This window comes from Trachypithecus francoisi, unplaced genomic scaffold, assembly GCF_009764315.1.
Source record: "Trachypithecus francoisi isolate TF-2019V2 unplaced genomic scaffold, Tfra_2.0 Lachesis_group11, whole genome shotgun sequence".
Classification (NCBI taxonomy): Eukaryota; Metazoa; Chordata; class Mammalia; order Primates; family Cercopithecidae; genus Trachypithecus; species Trachypithecus francoisi.
In genome coordinates, this window is record NW_022681456.1 from 130,636,742 (window position 1) to 130,660,024 (window position 23,283).

The 23,283-nt window shown below is 41.2% G+C and overlaps 2 protein-coding genes across 17 annotated transcripts in view; one reads left to right on the plus strand and one right to left on the minus strand.

The window, feature by feature from the left end:
• Positions 1 to 23,283, minus strand: part of ERC1 (ELKS/RAB6-interacting/CAST family member 1) — a 545,691-nt gene that overhangs the window by 108,503 nt on the left and 413,905 nt on the right. The gene's annotated exons all lie outside the window — the stretch shown is intronic.
• Positions 22,278 to 23,061, plus strand: LOC117090721 (probable E3 ubiquitin-protein ligase DTX2). The gene has a single exon (XM_033223306.1). The coding sequence runs from the start codon at positions 22,645 to 22,647 to the stop codon at positions 23,050 to 23,052; it is 408 nt and encodes a 135-aa protein (XP_033079197.1). The 5' UTR covers positions 22,278 to 22,644; the 3' UTR covers positions 23,053 to 23,061.

The following is a 23,283-nucleotide window of genomic DNA, read 5'->3' on the forward strand; positions in this document are numbered from 1 at the left end:
TAAAACTAAAAGAATTATAATTTATATTGAGAATTTCCAAACATACACAAGAGGATAGAAAAAAAAAAAAAAAAACCCATATATCCATGTCCTCCTTCAGAAACTATTCTATTGCTCTATTTGTTTCCTTTATCCTCCCTTCCCTTTATTGCTACAGCATTTCCTCTTCTACTACTATGACTACTACTATTAGTGCCACTTCTATTACTACTTCTTCAATTTTTATTTTGAGAGAATTGTAAATTCACATGGGGTTTTATAAAATAACACAAAAATAGCCAAAACAATATTGATTGAGAAGAATGAAGTTAGGAAGACTCATACGTCCTGATTTCAGAGCCTACAGTAAAGTAGGTTTACCCACAGTGTGTTATCGGAATACAGATGGACAAAGAAATCAAAGAAACAAAACTGAGAGTCCAGAAACAAACCATAATTGTTTGTGGTCAACTGATTTCCAGTAGGAGTGCCAAGACAACCTGATGGGAAAGAACACTCTTTTCATCCAATGGTGTGGGGCAAATAGAAACGGACATGCAAAGAAAATGATGTCAAACTCATTAGGTCTCAGAATATGTAAAAGAATAAACTCAAAATTGGCCAAACACCTAAATGTAAGAGCTAAAACTATAAAACTCTTAGAACAAAACATAAGAGTAAATCTTTGAGGCCTGGGTTAGGCAGTCATTTCTTAGATAAGATACCCAAAGAGCAAAAGTGGCAAAAGAAAAAAAAAAAAATTGGAACACATTAAAATTTATAAAATTTTATGCTGTAAATGGTATCAACAAGAAAGTGAAAAGAGAACGACAGGATGGGAGAACATATTTATAAATCATATATATGATAAAGGACTTGTGTCTATAACTCTTACAACTCAATAAAAATACAAATACCCCAATAGCAAATGAGCAAAGGATTTGAATCTTTTCAATCAACAAAGAGGATTTACAAATAGGCAGTAAGCAGAAGAAAAGATGTGCAATATCAATAGGGAAATGCGCATCAAAGCCACCATGATCTATGGGAACAACGGAGAAGCAATAAAATATAAAGCAAAACTAACAAAACCCCACAGTGAGATACCACATCACATCCACCGGGGTGGCTATTAAAAGTCAGTGACAAGTGTTGGTGAGAATGTGTAGGGATGGTCATATATTGCTGGTGGGATTGTAGAGTGGTACAGTCTCTTTGCAAAACATTTTGGTAGTTCCTTAAACAAACAAACAATTACCATATGACTTAGCAGTTCCAATCCGAGGTATACACTCAAGGTAACTGAAAACATGTTTCCATGCAAAAAAGTACCCACAAATGTTCACAGCATCATCATTTATTATGGTCAAAAAAGAGAACCAACCCAAATATCCAACAACTTATGAATGGGTCCATAAAATCTGGTATATCCATATAATGAGCTATTAGCCATAAAAAGGAATGGAATACTGACATGCTACAGATACGAATGAACCTTGAAAACATTACGCTCAGTTAAAGAAGTCATGCAAAAGGCAACACAGTATATTATTTCACTTATATGAAATCTCCAGAACAGGCAAATCTGTAGAGATAGAAAGTAGACCAGCGGGTGCCAGGCCTGGGGGAAAGGGACAATGGCTAAACTGAACAATGTGAGCAGCAAAATCAGTAATGCTTTCAATTTGTCAAAATGTATTTAATATATAAAAAGCTATGACACTGAAATAATACTAGAAAAAGATACTTTAAAAAATAGGATATTGTAGTGATGGTTACACATTTCTGTAACTTACTAAACAATATGGAATGGCATACTTGAAATGGGTAAATTGCACGGGATGAGAATCATATCTCAATAAAGGTATATAAAATAAGCCAAGGTGCAGCCATGCGAGTAAATAATGCTTTTGCTCTTAAAAAGTAGTAAGAGAGGCCAGGCATGGTGGTTCACACCTGTAATCCCAGCACTTTGGAATGCTGAGGTGGGAGGTCTACTTGAACCTACAAGTTTGAGACCAGCCTGGGCAACATAACCAGACCCTGTTTCTACAAAAAATACAAAAAATAAAAAAAAGTGCTGGGCATGATGTCACATGCCTGTGTGTAGTCCCAGCTACTTTGGAGGCTGAGGTGGGATGACTTCTTGAGCCCAGAAGGTCAAGGCTGCCTTGGGTCATGATCACACCATTGTTCCCCAGCCTGGTTGACAGAGTGAGACCTTCTAGGGAACTCATTAAATAAACAAATGAGTAAAGGAATAGATGTGTGCGAGGACACAGCGTCCCTGCCCTCGGGAGGATACAGCAACAAGGTACCGTCTTAAAAGCCAAAAGCAGCCCTTGCCAACAATCAAACCTGCTGGTGCCTTGATCTTAGACTTCCCAGTTCCAGAACTGTGAAAAAAATAAATTTATGTTCTTTATAAATTACTGACCTACCGATTTTGTGTGTAGCAGCATACCATACACAGACTGAGTGGGAAACCGCAGTCCGGGTGCTGGGGTGTTTACTGCTGCTGGAGTGTTTATTATCTATCATTTCTTCTAGTCTGGTTCAGAGATTGGAAATAAATATTTTTTTAAAAGGGAGAAAACTATTAGTTAATAATTATGTTTTACATTCAGATTTAAGATTACAAACCTCAATCTTGAAGACTGAGTTTACTAAAGTACTTTGATTTTACACTTTATATTTTTTCTCTTATGCTGAAAAATTTTGGTTCCCAACAATAACATAATTAGTTTTATCTAACAATATAGTGCTTTTAAAATACCAAAACCAATACAATCACTACCAATATGCCTTCAGGATGAACTCTACAATTTATTTGGGCTAGGCGTGGTGGATCATGTCTATAATCCCAGCACTTCGGGAGGCTGAGGAGGGAGGATGACTTGAGCCCAGGAGTTTGAGACCAGCCTGGGCAACATGGTGAAACCCCATCTCTACAAAAAATACAAAAACTAGCCAGACACGGTGGCACGCGCCTGCAGTCCCAGCGACTTGGGAGGCTGAGGTGGGAGGACCAATTGAGCCTGGGAGGTTGAGGCTGCAGCGAGTGGTGACTGTGCCACTGCCCTCCAGCCTGGGAGGCAGAGCGAAACCATTAAAAAAAAAAAAAAATGTGCATTTTTGTTCTTTTACTTGGAGTTTACCCTACTAAGATGTACAGAGAAAAATCTGTATTACAAAGTTAGCTGAAATCATTATCTGCTCAAAGTGAATGTCAACAATTTAATATATAATTAGATTCATTTGTTTGTTTTTAAATTTCAAGGACTGCTTTTTTTCCTTTTTTCTGATCTAATTTTATTTTTGATTATGTAATACATTCATTTGATTCTAGAGTCAAAACTATATAACTAGGTATAATCACAGAATGCTTGCTTCCACCCCGTCTCCTCTATCCTGTTCCCTCCTTTTTAATAGATAACCTTTTTGGGTACATTTTTGATTTATCCTTCAATTGTTTCTTCTTGCAATTATTAGCAATCATATGCTCATATAATTGCATGTTACCCCTTTTCTTACGTAAAAAGGAATATGTTAAATACATTATTCTGCATCTTGCTTTTTCATTTAACAGTATGTTCTGGGAATCACTCCGTATCAATAGAGATCTTTCTCATCCCTTTCTACAGCTGCACAGTATTCCACTCTGTTGGATATACTATAATTGACAACAAATATCCCACTGTGGCACAACTGGGTTATTTTGAATCTGTTGCTATTACAAATACCATAGCAATGAATTATCTTGTGTATATGTTATTTTGCTTTTTTGAAGATGTGTCTGTGGGACCAATTCCTAGGAGTAAAGCGCTTCTGGGTGAAAAAGTCAATGCACAGATAAGTATTTTACTACCCACTGCCAGACTGCCTCTATAAGAGGTCTACATTTTGCATTCCCACCAGTAGAGTCTCAGAGTTCCCAACTGGCACAGCCCGCTTCACTGAGTGTGTTGTTAAATTCTCGATTTTGGCCAAATAGCACCTCAGTTTGCCATTATCTTACTATGAATGAGCTGAGCATCTTTTCATGTGTTTAAGGACCATGTACATGTCTTTCTTTGTGATCTTCAGGTAGGAACTTCCCAGACATGTAGTGACATAAATTTTTAGTCTAAACCTGGGGAAGGTACAGGCTTTATAACTTTGATTTCTTAGAGCCAACTCTGGGCTCCTTCCCAGAGTCAGGGCAGAGAAAAGCTTCTTTGTCATCTATCATGGGTAGAAGTTTGACTGAATGAGTCTTGCTTTTCTGTACAGCAAGCCTCTAACTGACCCATCTTCAGCAGAGGTTCAGTTCCAACTCCCCACTTCTTGTGAGCCCAATGCCTCACTTCATTTTCTGTATAGGCATTTTGTAAACTCAAGTTCTAATCATAACTAGGTCTGCCAGCCCCTGGGCAGCTGCTGCACAGGCTCACATACCTCATCTTTATCTTTCAGCCCCCTCTTCGATTCTGACATCATTCTCTCACATGAGCTCAACCACACATCGCAAATTTTTAGAGGTGGTAAAAGCTTATCCAGCTTCTTGAGGTTTGGAACAAAAGGCTTTCGGTGCTATCTGAAACAGATTATAATCATCTGTTTACATAACTTTTCTTCCAATAGATTTGAGTTTATGAGGGCTGTGACAGAGTCTCATTCATCTTTCTATCAACTCAGTACCTAGTAAAATTGCCAGCATAGATAAAATCCTTAATACATATGTTTGTTGAATTCAAGAATCAATTTTCCATGATTGGTACAAAACAATGATAGGTTTGTAGCTCCCACCTTTCCTACCATTAAGGACTATATATATATTTTTGGCAATGAGCTTAATATTTTGAATGCTTTTTCTATAAAACTTCCTTTATTAAATAATTCATTTTCCTCTTTGTATTAATCAAAAATAGATATAGAGTTACCAATCAGAATTTAAAACCCAGTGTTACCACAATGAGTTATCTCAGTCAAAAGGAAAGAAAATCGACATTTTAACTGGCAGTTTTTTCTCAGATAAAAAGACAATTTCTGTTCCTTATACTAGTTTCAAAAAAGAACTCCAGAATCCACGGACTCCAGTTTATAAGTATTTATAAAGTTTTCTCCTTCATTTCCTTCCACACAAATAGATTTAATATGAAAAGGAAAATTTTTGATTATGGATATTCACTTACTTACTTTAGGACTTAGTGATTTTATTTTATTTTTTTTAAAGACTCCATGAAGTTTTTCTTCTTATCTCAGGGTATTCTTGGGCACATCACCATTTATGAAATTAAGCTCACAAGACATCTGTTCTTTCAACATATTCTGTATTTCCCACGAAAACTACTTTTTTTTTCCCTCTCTTGGTAGAAAGCAAAGGAAAAAACTTTTTTTTTTTTTTTTTGAGACGGAGTCTTGCTCTGTCACCCAGGCTGGAGTGCAGTGGCCGGATCTCGGCTCACGGCAAGCTCCGCCTCCCAGGTTTACGCCATTCTCCTGCCTCAGCCTCCCGAGTAGCTGGGATTACAGGCGCCCGCCACCTCGCCCGGCTAGTTTTTTGCACTTTTTAGTAGAGACGGGGTTTCACCGTGTTAGCCAGGATGGTCTCGATCTCCTGACCTCGTGATCCGCCCGTCTCGGCCTCCCAAAGTGCTGGGATTACAGGCTTGAGCCACTGCGTCCGGCCTGGAAAAAACTTTTTTTTTTTTTTTTTTGGTCAATCTGCTCATTCTTAAGAAACTGTTCTCTTCCATCTCATCATGACCATTTTCGTAATCCTTAGAAATGCCTGTATGGGATTCCTGGCTTCTATAACATAGACACATTGCCTACCTGGGCAGACGTATAAACACAGCTTACAGTTTTCCCTAAGCTGAAGATACTCCTTCTTAGCTGCCAGCATCAGTATGTTCATCTTAATGGTTAATTCCAATTACCATGTATATTTAGCACTTTCCCATATGCTGTGCAGATTTTAACTGTGAACTCTGGAGAAGAGCAGCCTATATTTTCTCTCTTCACACATGTATTAACGCAAGGATACAAACATATTCAACATTCTAAAACTGAAAAAAAAAAAAAAATCACAAAATTTCTATTCCACTCCTAATTTTTGAAAGATTTCCTGTTTTCTGGCAAGGCCATGGTATATAATTATGGCACATTCTGGGGAAAAAGTTACAGTCAGATCTAAAAAGCCATTCCTAAAAGTAGGTCATGAACTTAAGTTCCAGGAGTGAAATATCTTGTGGGGCAATTTGCCTATAATGGCCCACTGCAGTATCTAACATGAAACTGTTCACAAACAAAGAGTGGTTGAGCCTTTGCTCCTGATCACTGCCACACTTCGTGCTACAGATCTCACATCCTGGGAATAAACCTAACGCAATACAATTCAAGTTTTAATGTCATAGAATCATTTCTCCCAGCTGTATCTGTTCTCAAAGAACAGAATGTTTAAAGGGAATTATTAACTGGATACAGTGAGACTCAACACTATATCTAAAGAAAAGAAGAAAATGTAGGCAAGTATTTTCTGTTATTCTAAAAATCAGTCAACAATGGCCAGGATCTAAGAACATTTACCACAGTTTGTCTGTAATTTAGGTTATCTGAGTGGCTGAGTGTATTAGTCCACTCTCACACTGCTGTAAAGAACTACCTGAGACTGGGTAATTTAGGAAGAAAATAGGTTCAATTGACTCAGTCCCTCAGGCTTCACAGGAAACATGACCGGAAGGCCTCAGGAAACTTCAATCATGGTGGAAGGCGAAGGGGAAGCAAGCATCTTTTCTACATGGTGGCAGGAGAGAGTGAGAGCACAGGTGACGGGAAGTGTCGCACACTTTTAAACCATCAGATCTCATGAGAACTCACTCACTATCACGAGAACAACATGGAGGAATGCCGCCCCCATGATCCAATCACCTCTCACCAGGCCCCTTCCTCAACACTGTGAGTAACAATCAACACAAGATTTGGTTGGGGACACAAAGCCAAACCATATCACTGAGTATACAGTTGTATTTTACAGATACAGAGGCCATGAAAACAAGAAGTAATACTAAATTTCTTCACAGCTAACAGAAAGATTTTTTTTTTTTTTTTTTTTTGAGACCAGTCTCGCTCTGTCGCCCAGGCTGGAGTGCAGTGGCCGGATCTCAGCTCACTGCAAGCTCCGCCTCCCGGGTTCACGCCATTCTCCTGCCTCAGCCTCCCGAGTAGCTGGGACTACAGGCGCCCGCCACCTTGCCCGGCTAGTTTTCTGTATTTTTAGTAAAGACGGGGTTTCACCGTGTTAGCCAGGATGGTCTCGATCTCCTGACCTCGTGATCCGCCCGTCTCGGCCTCCCAAAGTGCTGGGATTACAGGCTTGAGCCACCGCGCCCGGCCCTAGAAAGATCATTTTTGTGTGTGATTTTAAATGGTGTTAAAATGCAGGCTAAAAAAATATTTTCTCAAGGATGGTGGCACAAGCTGCACCCCAACCCAACTATTTTATTACTGCAAAGTAGGGAAGTTTAGTATTTCTTCTTCAAATAAAAGTATAGGGCAGGAATGGTGGCTTACACCTGTAACACTAGCACTTTGGGAGGTTGAGGTGAGGATCTCTTGAGGCCAAGAGTGCAAGACCAGCCTGGGCAATGTAGCAAGACTCTGCCTCTATAAAAAAGCAATTTTTTTTTTTTTTTTGAGACGGAGTCTCGCTCTGCCGCCCAGGCTGGAGTGCAGTGGCCGGGTCTCAGCTCACTGCAAGCTCCGCCTCCCGGGTTTACGCCATTCTCCTGCCTCAGCCTCCCAAGCAGCTGGGACTACAGGCGCCCGCCATGTCGCCCGGCTAGTTTTTTGTATTTTTTAGTAGAGACGGGGTTTCACCATGTTAGCCATAAAAAAGCATTTTTTAAAATTAGCTGAGCATGGTGGTGGGCACCTGTTGTGCCAGCTACTTCGGAGGCTGAGGTGAGAGGACAGCTTGAGGCCAGGTGTTTGAGGCTGTCAAAAGCTATGATTATGCCACTGCATGTCAGCCTACGTGACAGTGAGAGACCCTATTTCTAAAAAAAAAAAAAAAAAGTTTTTTTTAAGTATGATCATTTCCTTACTAAATATACAGAAATTAAATTGCTTAATGCTTTTTATAATCACACAAATACAGCATATTTTATCCTGCTTGAAGAACAGCTAAGCAGAGAAAGTGATCTTCAAGAATCCAAGCACTTTACACACACACACACACACACACACACACACACACACACGTGCTCTCTCTAAAAGAAAAAAAAAACACTTGAGATCACAAGAATAAAAGTTATTTTTATATTTAAATTGAGACAGGGTCTCCTCTGTCACCCAGGCTGAAGTGCAGTAGCACAATCACAGCGCACTGCAGCCTTGACCTCCTGGGCTCAAGTGATCTTCCCATCTCAGCTTCCTAAGGGCTGGGACTACAGATATGCCCCACCACGCCCAGCTAAGTTTAAAATTTGTTGTTGTGTAGAGATGAGGTTTCCCCATGTTGCTCAGGCTGGTCACGAACTCCTGGGCTCAAGTGATCCTCTTGCCTTTCGGTTTCCCAAAGTGTTGGGACTACAGGCGTAAGCCACCATGCCCAAAGTTCTTAAAGCTAGAAGTTCTGAGGGGATTTTACCTCTTCTTTTTACAGAATCATGGTCCATATATGGTAAGAAAACAATATAATTGACTCAAAACATAAACCAACTATACACCTGTGTGTACATACACTGAAGTAGCTTTCTTTAAATAAACCCAGAGGATATAAAAGCATTTTTAGATTCTTACTGAACCATTCAGATAGAAAGCAAATGAAATGAAAGCAAATGATAAAAGGCCATACTCTCCAATACCACTTTTTCCTCCTATTCTCTGACTAAAGGATTTATCTGTATATATGTATTTGTACAAACATATGTGGTTACATTGTTAAAATTTTCCCACAACTACTATTGCATTCTTTATTTTTTTCTCTATTCTCCAAAGTTTCTTTTTTGTACAACTGAGATAAATGGCCTTCAGTCTTTTGTGTAGAAGAAAAAAACAGAAAACCACCATTTATTAAAATCAGGTTTTTCTAAAAAAAAGTTGTTATAGAAAAGTATCTGAAATGATCTATCTCTTCATAGTTGTTGAAATATCTCCACTTTAGAAAAGTGTTTTAAATGACCTATCTCTTCATAGTTACTGAAATATTTCCAACTTACAATTTTATAAATGCAAGTATTTGAAAAACTTTGATTTCTAGAAATACACTAGTATCAGGTATAGATTGATTCTGATAAGCAATGAATATCCATTAAGGACCACTTAAAATGAATTAGAAGCTGAATAAAGCAATGATACTAGACATCAAAACTCAACTGCTGCCAGAGGTATGGTTTTCCAAGACATGGAAATATGTGACTGGGGCTAAGGGATGAGGTAGTAATGAAAACTGTAACTTAAAAAAATTGGTGATCTGCATGTAAGCATTAAAATTCAACCTACTGATTACCTATATACCTAAGCCCAGAACATACATTTTGTTTTCCTAAAGAGAAAAGGTAGTTTGCTTAAGTCTTCCTTCAAAAATAAATCCCCATGCTTGACATCTGATCACTCATGAGATCTGATCAAATTCCTCATCTCCCGCTATCAATATGTCATCTCTCTGGCTTGTCTTCAGCAACTCCTCTTGAGTAGGTCTGGCAAGAACCCCCAGCCATGACATGTCTTCTTAGTAATTTTCCATCACTGACCCCCACCCTGCTCCTTGGCTACATATCTCCATTGGTCCTTATGTATTCTGAGTTGAGCCCGATCTCTGTCCTCTAATACAAATCCTCATCTCAGTGGTCCCCTGAATAGCGTCTGCCTTACTGTCTTTAAGAAGTATCAGGAATATTTTTTTTCTCTAGCACACTAAGTATAAAAGTTCAACAAAAACTATACACACAGAGAGAAACATTAAAAAGGCAGAGAGAAGGCAGACAAGTCAGGAGTGCTGTGACCTGCACCTCCCTGGATCTTCTTTTTGCCTTATATATCCAGATGTGGAGCTGAAGAAGCCTACGACCTGGAAATATCAACAGGCATAGACAAAAAAAGCCTCAACAGAAGCCCACTCTCTCTAGCCAAAGAAGCCTCTAAAGGAAAGGGACAGCCTAGCAAGAGAGAAACCTGTGGGACAATCATCACTCTACTCCAAAGACCACAGAAAAAACTGTGGTCTACTGTGACTCATGTCAGTAAAGACCAAACAGCAGGCCCCATGCTAACTAGGTTGTGGGGAGGTGCTTCAGCCTCTCCTTGCTCCACCGGAAGGTGTCAGGGAAAGCCGAGGGAGGCAGGGCTTTAATTTCCATCTGTCAGCAATGAAGTCTCCCCTCCACAGTGTCACTGGAGACTAGGTGAGGATTCTAGAATTCCATCCCCATGGAGCAGTAACAGCCGTGTCTCCTAGTGGAGAGTCAGGACCTTCACTACTGCACAGCAGTAACTAGGCCCCACTTCCTTCACCCACACGGTGTTACTGGAGGCCTTCCTACCCCAACCAGGCAGGGACACATCAGTGAAGCCTAGTGGGGACACGAATACCCATCTCCAGCTAGGAGTAACACGGAGGCTCTACCCCTTGACTGTCAGCAGGGCCCAAGTGGGGAATCTGGACTTCTACCTCCACTGGGCAACACTGAGGCAGCACCCCACTCTTCCCCTACTGGAGTGGTGTCAAAGAAAACCAGCTAAAACAGAAGTCTAAGTAAGACCCAGAGTCATACAGCATAACATCCAAAATGTCCAGGTTTCAACTGAGAATCACTCAACATCCCAAGAACCAGGAAGACCTCCAACTGAATGAATAAAAGACAATTATGAGTAAAGGCACAGCAGGGAACTAAAACATTCATCTTGCCAACAGGGTTAGGAATTGGGCAGCAGCTGATTAGCTACCATCATTGGACTCCTGCTCACCAGAAGTCAGAAACGGCTCCTTGGAAGACATGCTGACATAGTTGCTCCCTCCCTCATCAAACTTGTCATTAAGGCTTCATTAATTTCCTCTCCGTTCCTGGAGTGGGATGGTTGAATCAGAGCGGGACTGTGTGTGTCTGGAAGTGACCTCAACTCACTCAACTAGGAAACGTCCAGGGCAGGGCAACCTATTCCAGTCCCAGTTCTTGCAGTAATATGACCATAGTGAATCCCCAGCTGGGTCCATTTAATACTCCAAAACTCATGGTTGGACCACAGTTTTATTTTGGTGGTGACGAAACTACCCCCGCCTCCGGGAGGTGGACTGACAGTACCTCTGGGCATCCAAAGCATGTTCCGGTAAGTACTTTTGACTTTCCTTCCGGTTTTTAGGTTCAGAAACATTCATTCCTTGTCCCATGTTTCACCTTCCCATTTAGATTAAAAATAAATGTTAATTTTATTAACTCAGTAATATATCAATTTAGCAATTTTTACTTTTATCAATTTGAAAAATTAAACTATTATGTTTAAAATGTATTGATTTATTAATCAATATTAATGGACAGTTGGTATGTACTGCATCCTTGATTTTTTAAGACATTTAATGTATGTCACTGTGGGTTACACTGTCCTAGAAACAGAGACATAGTGGCTAGTGATCAGTTCTAATTATATCAAAAGACAGGTTTATCACTAAACAGGCTGACTTATCCCTGTTTAGATATTTGTTATAAGCTAATCACTAACCATAACATACCAGTGTTTACTCCTATAATTGGAAGGAAATAATCTATCAAAGAAAACAATATTTTAAATAAAATGTCTACTGGTATTTTGAAGTATAATTTACCACCCAACTGTACAAAGGTCATTTCCAGACACACACAGCCCTGCTCTGATTCAACCATCCCACTCCAGGAGTGGAGAGGAAATTCATGAAGCCTTAACGACAAGTTTCATTAGTTCATGAAATACGTGTGTCACTTAAAATGGACAGATGAACCGACTCAAGAGTTTTTTGTTGTTGTTTCTTTAAAGGCACTACATATTTTTGCTTAGAGACTGAATGCAAAACAGATTTTTTAATGGGAGGTGCTTTTAAGGAAAACAGACAAAATACCCTGGAATCAATAGCATTTGGACAGAATTCTTTTCTTGAGGGAATGCTTTTCAAGACTACTTTTATGTTAACTCTTTGGAGTATTCATGTAGCATTATCCTCATTTCCAGGAACAGAGCTTTATTAATTTATATATCAAAACAGCAAAATGGCTATGCGGTACCTAAGATCACAATCACTTGTGATACATTGTGCCATAAAGGCTTAAAGCATTTTCAACACATGTAAGACGTGAAAAAAAAGGTCTTAAAAACCCTAGAACTGCATAAAAACTTCTGGCAATGCCTATCCAGTAGAGCCAGTTCTGAAATCCATTACCAACAGGCTTACAGAGGGCATGTGCTAATTGAGCTATAATCTATAAGGATGACAATAATGGCCTCTATTAATATTTTAGTATGTGTCAGAAAACAGTAAAAAGTATAACTTGCCTATATTCTCTCTTTTTTTTTTTTTTTTTTTTGAGATGGAGTCTCGCTCTGTCACCCAGGCTGGAGTGCAGTGGCCGGACCTCAGCTCACTGCAAGCTCCGCCTCCTGGGTTCACGCCATTCTCCTGCCTCAGCCTCCCGAGTAGCTGGGACTACAGGCGCCCGCCACCTCGCCCGGCTAATTTTTTAAAAATTTTTTAGTAGAGACGGGGTTTCACCGGGTTAGCCAGGATGATCTCGATCTCCTGACCTTGTGATCCGCCCGTCTCGGCCTCCCAAAGTGCTGGGATTACAGGCTTGAGCCACCGCACCCGGCCGATTGCCTATATTCTCTCTTAAGTAAGCTATTCCATTTTCATGGGTTTAACTAGTATTTCTGTTCTGATGACTCCAAAATTAACATCTCTAGCCAATGGCCTTCTTGACATATCTATTTGGGTATAAATCACCTCAAATTCAACTCTACTAAAAAGGAACGTGTTATATTCTCTTCCATAAATGGTCTTTCTTCTTTATTACTCATTTTAATTAGGGAGACCACTTCCACTTACTCGGCCAAACCAGACATCTGACTGCTCAGTGGTCTGGGGGTAGTGACCTTGGGGCCCAAGTATAGAGGAAACAGCATGGGAACTACCAATTATTTGTTCCTTTGCCACAGTCACCAAGAAGGCCTCACACTGAAAGAGCTAAACTAGAAAATTTTAAGTAGAGTTGGATTACTGAATTGCTGTATGGAGGGCAACTTCCTCACAGAGTCAGCAAGATCTGCAGTGGACTTTGCATAACCAAGAAATAAGCGTTTACTGTGTTAAGGCACTAAAATTAGGTGGTGTTTGATACACAGACTGGCCTAGTGAATACATTACTCCATCTCAACTACCCTGTATTCTTGTCCGCATCATTTTCTATCTGCATAACTGGAATAGATTCTTAAACAGTCTCCCTGCTTTTAATCTTAGCATCTTCTTACTTCAGGCTCCCCTTAACTTCCTCCATTAGCTGCCAGAGCGACTGATTTATCTATAAAAGAAAACTCTGAAAACATCAGTGAGACTAAAAGCTTCTCCATGGCTTGGCATCACCTACAGGAGCAAGTCCAGACTCCTCTCACCATTGTCCATACAGGGATCTCCATGATCTGTCCCCTCCCAGCTCTGGAGTCTCACATTACTGCCCAGTAGTGCAGACTTGGTTAATAAGAAGCCTTCTATGGCTCCCTGATCTCAGGATGCTTCAAGCTTCAGCACCCCCGGCCACAATGATCCCTCTGCCTAAGAGGCTCCTTTTCTAGCTCATTCATGAGTCTAACTCTTATTAGTTTTTTAGTATTCTCCTTTCTCCAAAAATATTGTTTGACCTCTTCTGCCCCAGGCTGTCTTAAGAATGTCTTCTTTGCATATATCAACAAATGCTAGTCATTAAGCAGAGATAATGTATTTATCTTTCTCCTTCAAATAAAGCGGAACCCTAATACACTCAGAGGCAACAAGCTTGTCATACTCATACATGAAGGACTTGAGAAGGTGTGTTACCTACTCCATGCGTTAGTTTCCTGGAGCTGCCATAAGAAATGATCACAAACAACATAAACACAACATAAATTTACTCTCTCACCGTTCTAGTGGCCCCAAGTACAAAAGTATGGTGTTGGCCGGGCCATATTCCCTGTGGAGATGCTAAGGGAGAATTTTTCCTTGCCACTTTTGGCTTCGGTGACGGTGGACATTTCTTGATTCATAGCCACCCAGTCTAATCTCTGCTTCTGCCTTTACATCACCTTATCTTCTGTATCTGTCTTCTGTCTCTCACAAGGACTTGTCATTAGGGTTAGGGCCCCACCTGGATAATTAAGAATGATCTCTTCGGCCGGGCGCGGTGGCTCAAGCCTGTAATCCCAGCACTTTGGGAGGCCGAGACGGGCGGATCACGAGGTCAGGAGATCGAGACCATCCTGGCTAACACGGTGAAACCCCATCTCTACTAAAAATACAAAAACTAGCCGGGCGAAGTGGCGGGCGCCTGTAGTCCCAGCTACTCGGGAGGCTGAGGCAGGAGAATGGTGTAAACCCGGGAGGCGGAGCTTGCAGTGAGCTGAGATCCGGCCACTGCACTCCAGTCCGGGCGACAGAGCGAGACTCTGCCTCAAAAAAAAAAAAAAAAAAAAAAAAAAAAAAAAAAAAGAATGATCTCTTCTTGAAATCCTTAATTTAATCCCATCTGCAAAGACCCTTTACCCAAATACGGTTACATTTATAGGTTATAGGAATTTGGATGTGGACATATGTTTTTTGGGGGCAATATGTTTGGGCAGGGCATATGTTTTGGGGGGCATTCAATCTACTACAGCCTGCCTTCTAGTCCCACCAAATTAATATCTGTCCCATACACAAAATATGTTCACCTCATTCCAGTATCCCCAAAAATCTTAACCCAGTACCGCATCAACTGTAAATCCAAAAGTCCATCTAAATAGCATCACTCAAAAGTCCCATATCTCCTCATCTAATTAATCTGAATTGGGTATGAGGGAGACAAAGTATGATCCATCTTCTCCATCTGTCAACATGCGAAACAGAAAACAAGTTATCAGGTTCCAAAATACAATGGTGGGACCAGTATATAATAGACATTCTCATTCCAAAAGGGAAAAACTGGAAGAAAAAAAGGGGTCGTCAGTCCCAAGCAAGTCTGAAATCCAGCAGAGAAAATTCCATTAGGTTTCAAGGTCTGAGAACAATCCTCTAGCTCAAGGCTATGCCCTCTGCCTGTGGTGGCTCCGCTGGCTTCTGCCTCTGGATCCCTGGTTGCTCCGTTGACATAAAATCTTTAGGTTTTGACTTTTTAAGACACAACTAATCAATACGGTCAGAATTCAGTAGTTACTCTTGGAGGAATAGGCAGGGGATGGTACCTGAAAAGGGAGTGTAAGAACTAGTTGCTGGGGTGTTGGCAATAATCTGCTTCCTGGATGTAGATGCTGGTTACATAAGTGTGTAAAATTTCACTGACATGTATACTTAGACATGTGTACTTTTTAATGTATGTAATTATTATTATTATTATTTTTTGAGACAAAGTCTTGCTCTGCTGCCCAGGCTGGAGTGCAATGGTGCGATCTTGGCTCACTGCAATCTCTGCCTCCTGGGTCCATGCCATCTTCCCGCCTCAGCCTCTGGAGTAGCTGGGATTACAGGTGTGCACCATCACGGCCGGCTACTTTTTGTATTTTTAGTAGAGACAGGGTTTCACCATGTTGGCCAGGCTGGTCTCGAGCTCTTGACCTCAAGTGATCCACCCGCCTCAGCCTCCCAAAGTGCTGGGATTACAGGTATAAGCCACCGTGCCTGGCTGTATGCATTTCATTAAAAATTTTTTTGTGACTGGGCACAGTGGCTCAGGCCTGTAATCCCAACATTTTGGGAGGCCGAGGTGGGCAGATCACAAGGTCAGGAGTTCGAGATCAGCCTGGCCAATATGGTGAAACCTTGTCTGTACTAAAAATACAAAAATTAGCCGGGTGTGGTGGCAGGCACCTGTAGTCCCAGCTACTAGGGAGGCTGAGGCAGGAGAATCGCTTGAACCTGGGAGGTGGAGGTTGCAGTGAGCCAAGCTCATGCCACGGCACTCCAGCCTGGGCGAAAGAGCAAGACTCTGTCTCAAAAAAACAAACAAACAAAAAAAGGCTGTATTGCAAGAAGCTTTAAGCAATGGAGGAAATGATCTTGATATCTGACAAGGAGAGTAATTTCTGTCAATCATGGCTCATGCTTTTTCTTTGCTATAGTTATATCATTATGGTAATAAAAAGAAGGATATTTAAGTTATGGTTCATCTTACCAGACAACATAAAAGTGAGAGACCCACTTAGTCTCATCTCAGATTGTTAAAATATGTATTAAGAGAAACAGTTATTTTGGTGCACAGCCGTAAGAACAGCCACAAGTCAGCTGCTGGTAATTTCATCTACCATTCAGGAGGACAATGTGGGCTTAGGGAACATTGCTGTGACTACTGTCTTGATGTCTAAATACAAAGAGAGCTCTAGATAGCGATCAGCTGAACTAGAACCAGCCTTAGAAACAGGGTTCCTTCAGTTCTTCCTGGCTATTGTTTCTCAGTAATAAGACAGATAGGAAGGTAACTGTGAGCAAACTTGTTAGGGAAGAAAACCTGATTTATAAGAATCTTCCATGTAACAGAAGTTGAAATGAAGAACTGGTAAACACTGTGGACTGGGGTGGACTAGGGGAACGTGGTGCACCTGTCTCCCTTCACTGGCTTCGGGCCATGACTGGGAACCAACCAGGCTTCTCTAAGTGTTTCAGCATCTGGGTCTGGGGAGGCAGTTTGGTAATTGTTTCCGGTGTGCAATTTGGGTGTGCTCGTAAAGTGCCTATGTAGATTTAAACATAGTAATATCCACTCAATCTCTTTGTATATTTCTACTGAATCAGCTAGTTAAAAGTTAGGTAGGCCCAGACTGTACATGTTCCAAATTATTTTCTGAGAACCCATAATTTTAGATTTAACCATTAGTAGGTTGCAATTTTATGCAAGACCAGGAAAAACATCATATCCAATTCAAAATGCTCCAGGAAAAACATCATACCCAATTCAAAATGCTCCATTCAGGAACAAGGCTGGCGATACCATAAACTTTCAGCATTCTCTACCCTGAAAACCAACTACTACAAATACTGTTTTAGTATTAAAGCTCAACAATCTATTTCTTTAAATTCTTATATTTCATAAAACTTTTGAAATATAGGGGGAAAAATATTGAACTTCAGGTATGATAGACGTTCCTCCTTCAACAGTCACTATTTTCTATGAACTTTTCAACAGCTTTCCAATCACTCATCTCTATGAGCTCTTAAGAACAATTAATTCTCAAGAATTAATTGATTCTTAAAATTAAAAAAAATGCGGGTGGCTGAAAGCTATCTTAATAAATGCCGTGCAATACTTTGAAACCAGATTTGCATACATCTTGTCTATGTATATATGACAGTCAATAGTATTTTAATAACAAAATTATTTCCAAAGATAATTTAGAGTTATTAGCACATGGATTTTTGAACTTAGCTACTTAAAAATCAGCTTGTCATTTTACCCTCTCCTCTGCTGTACAGCTGTTCATTAATCCAGTCAACTATTTATAAGGTAATTGCTAAAATTAGAAGACATCTTTTTAATACAAGATTTGGAAAACAGTTTGACCTGTCAGGATTCTGAATTAATTTTTTAAAATTGGGGGCAGTCCTTTACAGTAATGTATATATTTCACTGTAATTTATAATAAGGGTAGATTAAAGCACTATTTATTACAACTGAGTACGATGGGGTTATTAATAATATGGCTGAAGGATATTGAAATCTCTTACCTAAAGCACATACTGTAATGATGGTAACACATTTTGGTGCAGTGATTAGGAATGTCAGCTCTGGAGTGATATGATTTGTTCTGAATCCTGGTTCAGTCACTTACGAGCTACGTGACTTAGGGCAAGTTACTTAACCTCTTTCCCTCTCTGTAAAATGAGGATAACTCTACTTCTTAGGGCTGTAGTGATGACTAAATGAATTAATTTACAGAAAGAACTCAAAATAGGGCTCAGCTGCCTAGATGTTAAATATTATCTTCTTGAGATGACTAATGGCATGAATACTGTTTTCTAGAAAGTCATGTGATAGTACATTGGGTCATATAAATTACAGCTTCTGAAAATGGCACTCAGTGACAGCTAATATTCTGGTTTAATACCACTCCTATTATCCTTGAATGCAAATATCATTTAATTCCACATTCGTTTTTTGTTGTGTGTGTCACAGAGTCTTGTTCTGTCTCCCAGGCTGGAATGCAGTGGTGCCATCTTGCCTCACTGCAGCCTCTGCCTCCCAGGTTCAAGTGATTCTCCTGCCTCAGCCTCCCAAGTAGCTGGGATTATAGGCGCCCACCACACCTGTCTAATTTACATCTGCTTTTAATGAGCGTCTACATCAGTTCAAAAGAGATCAAAAGAGGCAGCAGGAACAGATTTTTGGCATATATTGGTCTGACTGATTCCCACCAAGAGAAGTTTAATGGAGGAGGGAGTGACCCTCAAACTAATCTTTCTAGTTTTACATATGCTTAATGAGATCCTCAGGCCAACGTCAAGGAGCATAGGAAAGGCAGCTATAAATCATACCACCTGATGGACACAGAAGAAACGGAGAGGAGGGCACCGGCATACAGGCAGGAAACCTAGGCTGATTTATCTGCATTGAGATCATTCAAGAGGGATCAGGAAACTCAGAAGATTTATAAATTAATTCCCTGTGGCATCATAAAAGGGAGCAGTTTGACGATAGGAAAGGCAAGTTAGATTTGACGCTGGAAATGAAGGGAAGAGTCTTATCAAATTGTTGTGAGGGATTTTTCCTACATCTGGAATTTATGACAAAAAATGCAACAGATGATGAAAGGAGACTGGGCTGAATCCAGGTTTCCCCACATTCCCAGCCTCGGGACTTTTTACTTATCAATAGCTCCAATCAAGCAGAATTTATCAAAATATGATCTATTTCTTTGAAGGATTCAAAAAAAAAAAAAAAAAACCAGGATTTTTTCATCTTCAAAATGCAATACTTTTTAATAAAATTAATACTTTCATAAAAAAGCAAATTTCTATAGACAGAGTTAAACAATCTTTACATATGTTTTCTTATGCTTTTTGATTGCTTCTTTTTAAACTCTTAATGTCAGCACTTAGCAGATGATACAGCTACAGGTAAATAAGTTGATTTATCAAAATACAGAAAATAATGAATTTTAGACTTTAAAATCATTTGATCTATCCACCCAATATTATAGATGAGGAAGATAAAGCCCAAAGAGGCAAGTTAGGCAGCTTGTGGCCTTATTTGTGTTAAAACAAATAAAATGAAATCAGCCTCGTGGCCTGATTTATATAAAAATAAAAAATACATTAGCTGCCGACCCTTAGACATAAAGAGATTTATATAAAAGTCTGAATTCTCCAGGGAAACATGGATGCCTGAATAACACAGGACTCACGTCTAACATGGTCACAAGAGCTGGAATTAACAGTGCCTGCCTCTTTAGACAACACCATGCGGCCCCTGTGGCCTTAAACCACTTCACTCACTCCTTTTATTTATGACATCTGCCTGGCCCATACAGCCCTAGGGTTAGGCCCTATTAAGTATCCCAAGAGTACTTTGTAAAGTGTGAAGTGTTTGATGTTCTTTGATGGTGTTACTACGTTCAAGATTATATACTTAGTTATCAGTAGAGTTGGATCTAGAGCTCAGGTCTCCTGACTCTCAGTGTAGTGTTATTTCTATTGTACCACACTCTACATACAAACAGGAAAAACAGCCAGGAATGGTTAGAGAATGGGAATTCTTAGAGTCGAACAAATAATCACACCAAGAATATAGAATAAAGAATAAATACAATGAACAACTCTGGTCCAAGTGAAAAGTTTCTTTCTCTTTCTCTCTGCTCCCTCCCTTTCTCCTTTCTTCTCATTTGTTCAACTTAAGCCCAAGGGAAAATGAATATGTGAATAAAAAAAGCACAGAATGGTGTTGCTAATGATAAGGAAAAATACTGACTTCAGGCTAGGAAATTCCAGCCTATGAGGATGATTTGAAGAGAAGTTTAAAGTAGAGATTAAGCTGAGGAAGTGCAAGGCAATTCCAGAAGTGAGGACAGTGAATGAAAAATGGTTTGCATCTATCTCCTTTCAAAACAATCTGGATACCATCAGTAGGAACAATCTAGTTGATCTTAGTGTTTGTAATGGTTCAGAGGAAGAAGTGTATACATTCGAGTACTTAATATACACAAACTTAGGGTTGAAAGGAGATAAAATAGTTTTTAAAAGATTAACATTTTTATCTTAACTAGTCAATAGGGGCCACTGAGGCCAGTTGTGGTGGCTCATGTGTGTAAGCTCAGCACTTTGGGAGGTCAAGGTGGGAGGATGGCTTGAGGCCAGAAGCTATGACTGCACACTGCACTCCAGCCTGGGCAAGAGTGAGTCTCTGTCTCTATTAAAAATAAATAAGTACATACAAAAAATAAGGGCCACTGAATTATTAAATATAGACTGAATGAACTGTAATCTTCCATACTTTCTGAATTGTATTCTTCTGTCAAATTCTGAATATTCTAACCGAAGTTTTCATTTTCTAGGATATAACAACAGTCACTTTCAAGGAGATAATACCATACAGGACAGCTGGGAGGCTGATACTCATGTACACAGCAGATACAATATGACGTAGGCACCATCAAGGACAAGCAAGGTGAAGGGGCCCTGGCAGTGCCTAACACAGATGTGTTTTAAGGAATGTCTTCTCAGTCATAAAACAGGCACCTGGCATTATAAATAACAGATTTATATATAAAACAAAGGGGCACATAAATGCTCTCAGAGGCTGGCCTCCTTATCAAGAATTTAAACCAAGTGAGATGAACAGATGTTTACAACATTTTACTCCCACAATTTCTGCAGCACTTAAGCTGCTATCACACTTGCTATCTGATTTTCCCTTTATTCACTGACCACTCAGGAGCTCTCCGTGGTTTTATTCTACCACTGTTAGCTTCTTTTAGAATGTAAAACAGTTTTAACAGTATGATGAGTGGGCTTTTCCAGTTGTTACAGAATTGGTGACCAAGGCCCAAAGCAGGTGACAAAAAAGAGCTAAGCAACCAACGTGTATAAAGGCAGTTTAGTGGCCAGTGGCCGAAAAGGCACTATTGTCAGCAGTCCAATGTCTCAGCAGGTGCCCCTACATCCATCTAAGACTGGTGTGAGCTAGTGTTAAGGCTGGAAGAAGGACTTGTCACATGGAGAGTTATGTGTTCGGCCGGGCGCGGTGGCTCAAGCCTGTAATCCCAGCACTTTGGGAGGCCGAGACGGGTGGATCACGAGGTCAGGAGATCAAGACCATCCTGGCTAACACGGTGAAACCCCGTCTCTACTAAAAATACAAAAAAACTAGCCGGGCGAGGTGGCGGGCGCCTGTAGTCCCAGCTACTCGGGAGGCTGAGGCAGGAGAATGACGTAAACCCGGGAGGCGGAGCTTGCAGTGAGCTGAGATCCGGCCACTGCACTCCAGTCCGGGCGACAGAGCGAGACTCCGCCTCAAAAAAAAAAAAAAGAGAGTTATGTGTTCATTCACAAGAAAGCCCCTTCTGCCTTAGCTAAGAGACAGAGGGCTCAAAGAGAACCACTCCTGAAGACTGGGTGCGAGGACAAGACAAGGAGACTGACATCTCATTCCTTCATTTTGTATCTACTTAGGCATCAGACTTGTTGATCTGCCTGGTGCTTATCTGAGGAGGAGACAGATGGCAGATGGAAACAGAAATATCGAGGCAGCCTGTTTCTCACCATTTGGCATGGCAAGGATGCACGCGCTTTCCGTGGGTCAAGTGATGTTATAGAGAGCTGTCAGGTTTGTGTCTTTTGGCTGCTGCTCCACCCCAAAGGAAACAATGCTGGCCAGAGAAGCAGCATCAGAAGATGAAGAAGGCAGAGGAGTGAGAGAGAATGGGACTTGTCCCTTTCCCCCTGCAGGCCTCTCAAGTGAGCTGACGAGGGGAAGGAAAGATGAAGTAAGTTCTGCTTTGCTGTCTGATCTGCTTTCTTACACTATAGAGTGTGGTGGAATCACACAGTGTGTACTTTTCTGTGTCTCCATTTTTGCTCGGTGCGTCTTTGCGATTCGTCCATCCTGTTGTGTGTCTGTAGTTCACTTCTATCCACTGCTGAGCGGCATTTCACTGTGTGAACATACCCGATTCGTTTATTCATGCACTTGCTGTGGTAGTCGGCCTTCAGTATGGCTGCGAGGATCTCCGTCTCCGGGTGTTCGCATCATTGTGCTGTCCCCTCCCACAGGATGTAAGGGCTGGTCTGTGCGATCGACAGAATAAGGCAGAAGTGATGGTATGTCACCTCTGAGGTGAGGTTATGGAAGACACTGCAAATTCCGTTTTGGTTGCTCTCTTCCTCTCTTGGGCCACTTGTTCTGGAGAAGCTGGCTCTCGTGTCCTACACAACCCTGCGGAGGAGTCCATACGGTGGGGAGCCAAACCATCTCTGGAGAGAAAACAGGGACCCAGCTCCGGGGGAAGATGGAGGTGTTAAGGTTCCAGACATCACTCCCTGGCCACGAGGACTGCGGGACCATCCTCACAGTTTACAACATTCCGCGTGGCATCCAGGGCCCCAAGCACCCCAACCGCGGAAAGCCGTTTACTGCCAGAGGGTTTCCCTGCCAGTGCTACCATCCAGACAACACCCAGGGCCACAAGGTCCTGGAGCTCCCGAAGGTGGCCTGGAAAAGGTGGCTCATCTTCACAGTGGGCACGTCCAGTACCATGGGTGACAGCGATACTGCGGTGTGGAATGAGATCTACCACAAGACAGAGATGGACTGCAACACGACAGGCCACGGCTACCCCGACCCCAACTACCTGCAGAATGTGCTGGTCAAGTTGGCCTCCCAGAGGGTGACCGAGGACTGCCTGAAGCAGCAGTGACCTCTTGCCCTGGCACGCTGCCTCTGGTGGCCACCCTGCTGTCCCATGGCTGGCTGGGTGGGCAGGGGGGAAAGCGCCCAGCCTAAGAGGCTGGAATGTTTGTTGGGGCGTGGGGTATGCCCCACCTGAAGCTAGGGCTCCACCTGCCTGCCCCTCCCTCCTCCTCCCCTCCAGACAGGGATCTGTGTGGGAACTGGGCAATCCTAGGGAGTTGTAGGGGCTTAAGATGCA

Excerpts from the sequence above, each read along its gene's own strand:
- LOC117090721 (XM_033223306.1), top strand. The coding sequence starts at position 22,645 with ATGGAGGTGTTAAGGTTCCAGACATCACTCCCTGGCCACGAGGACTGC.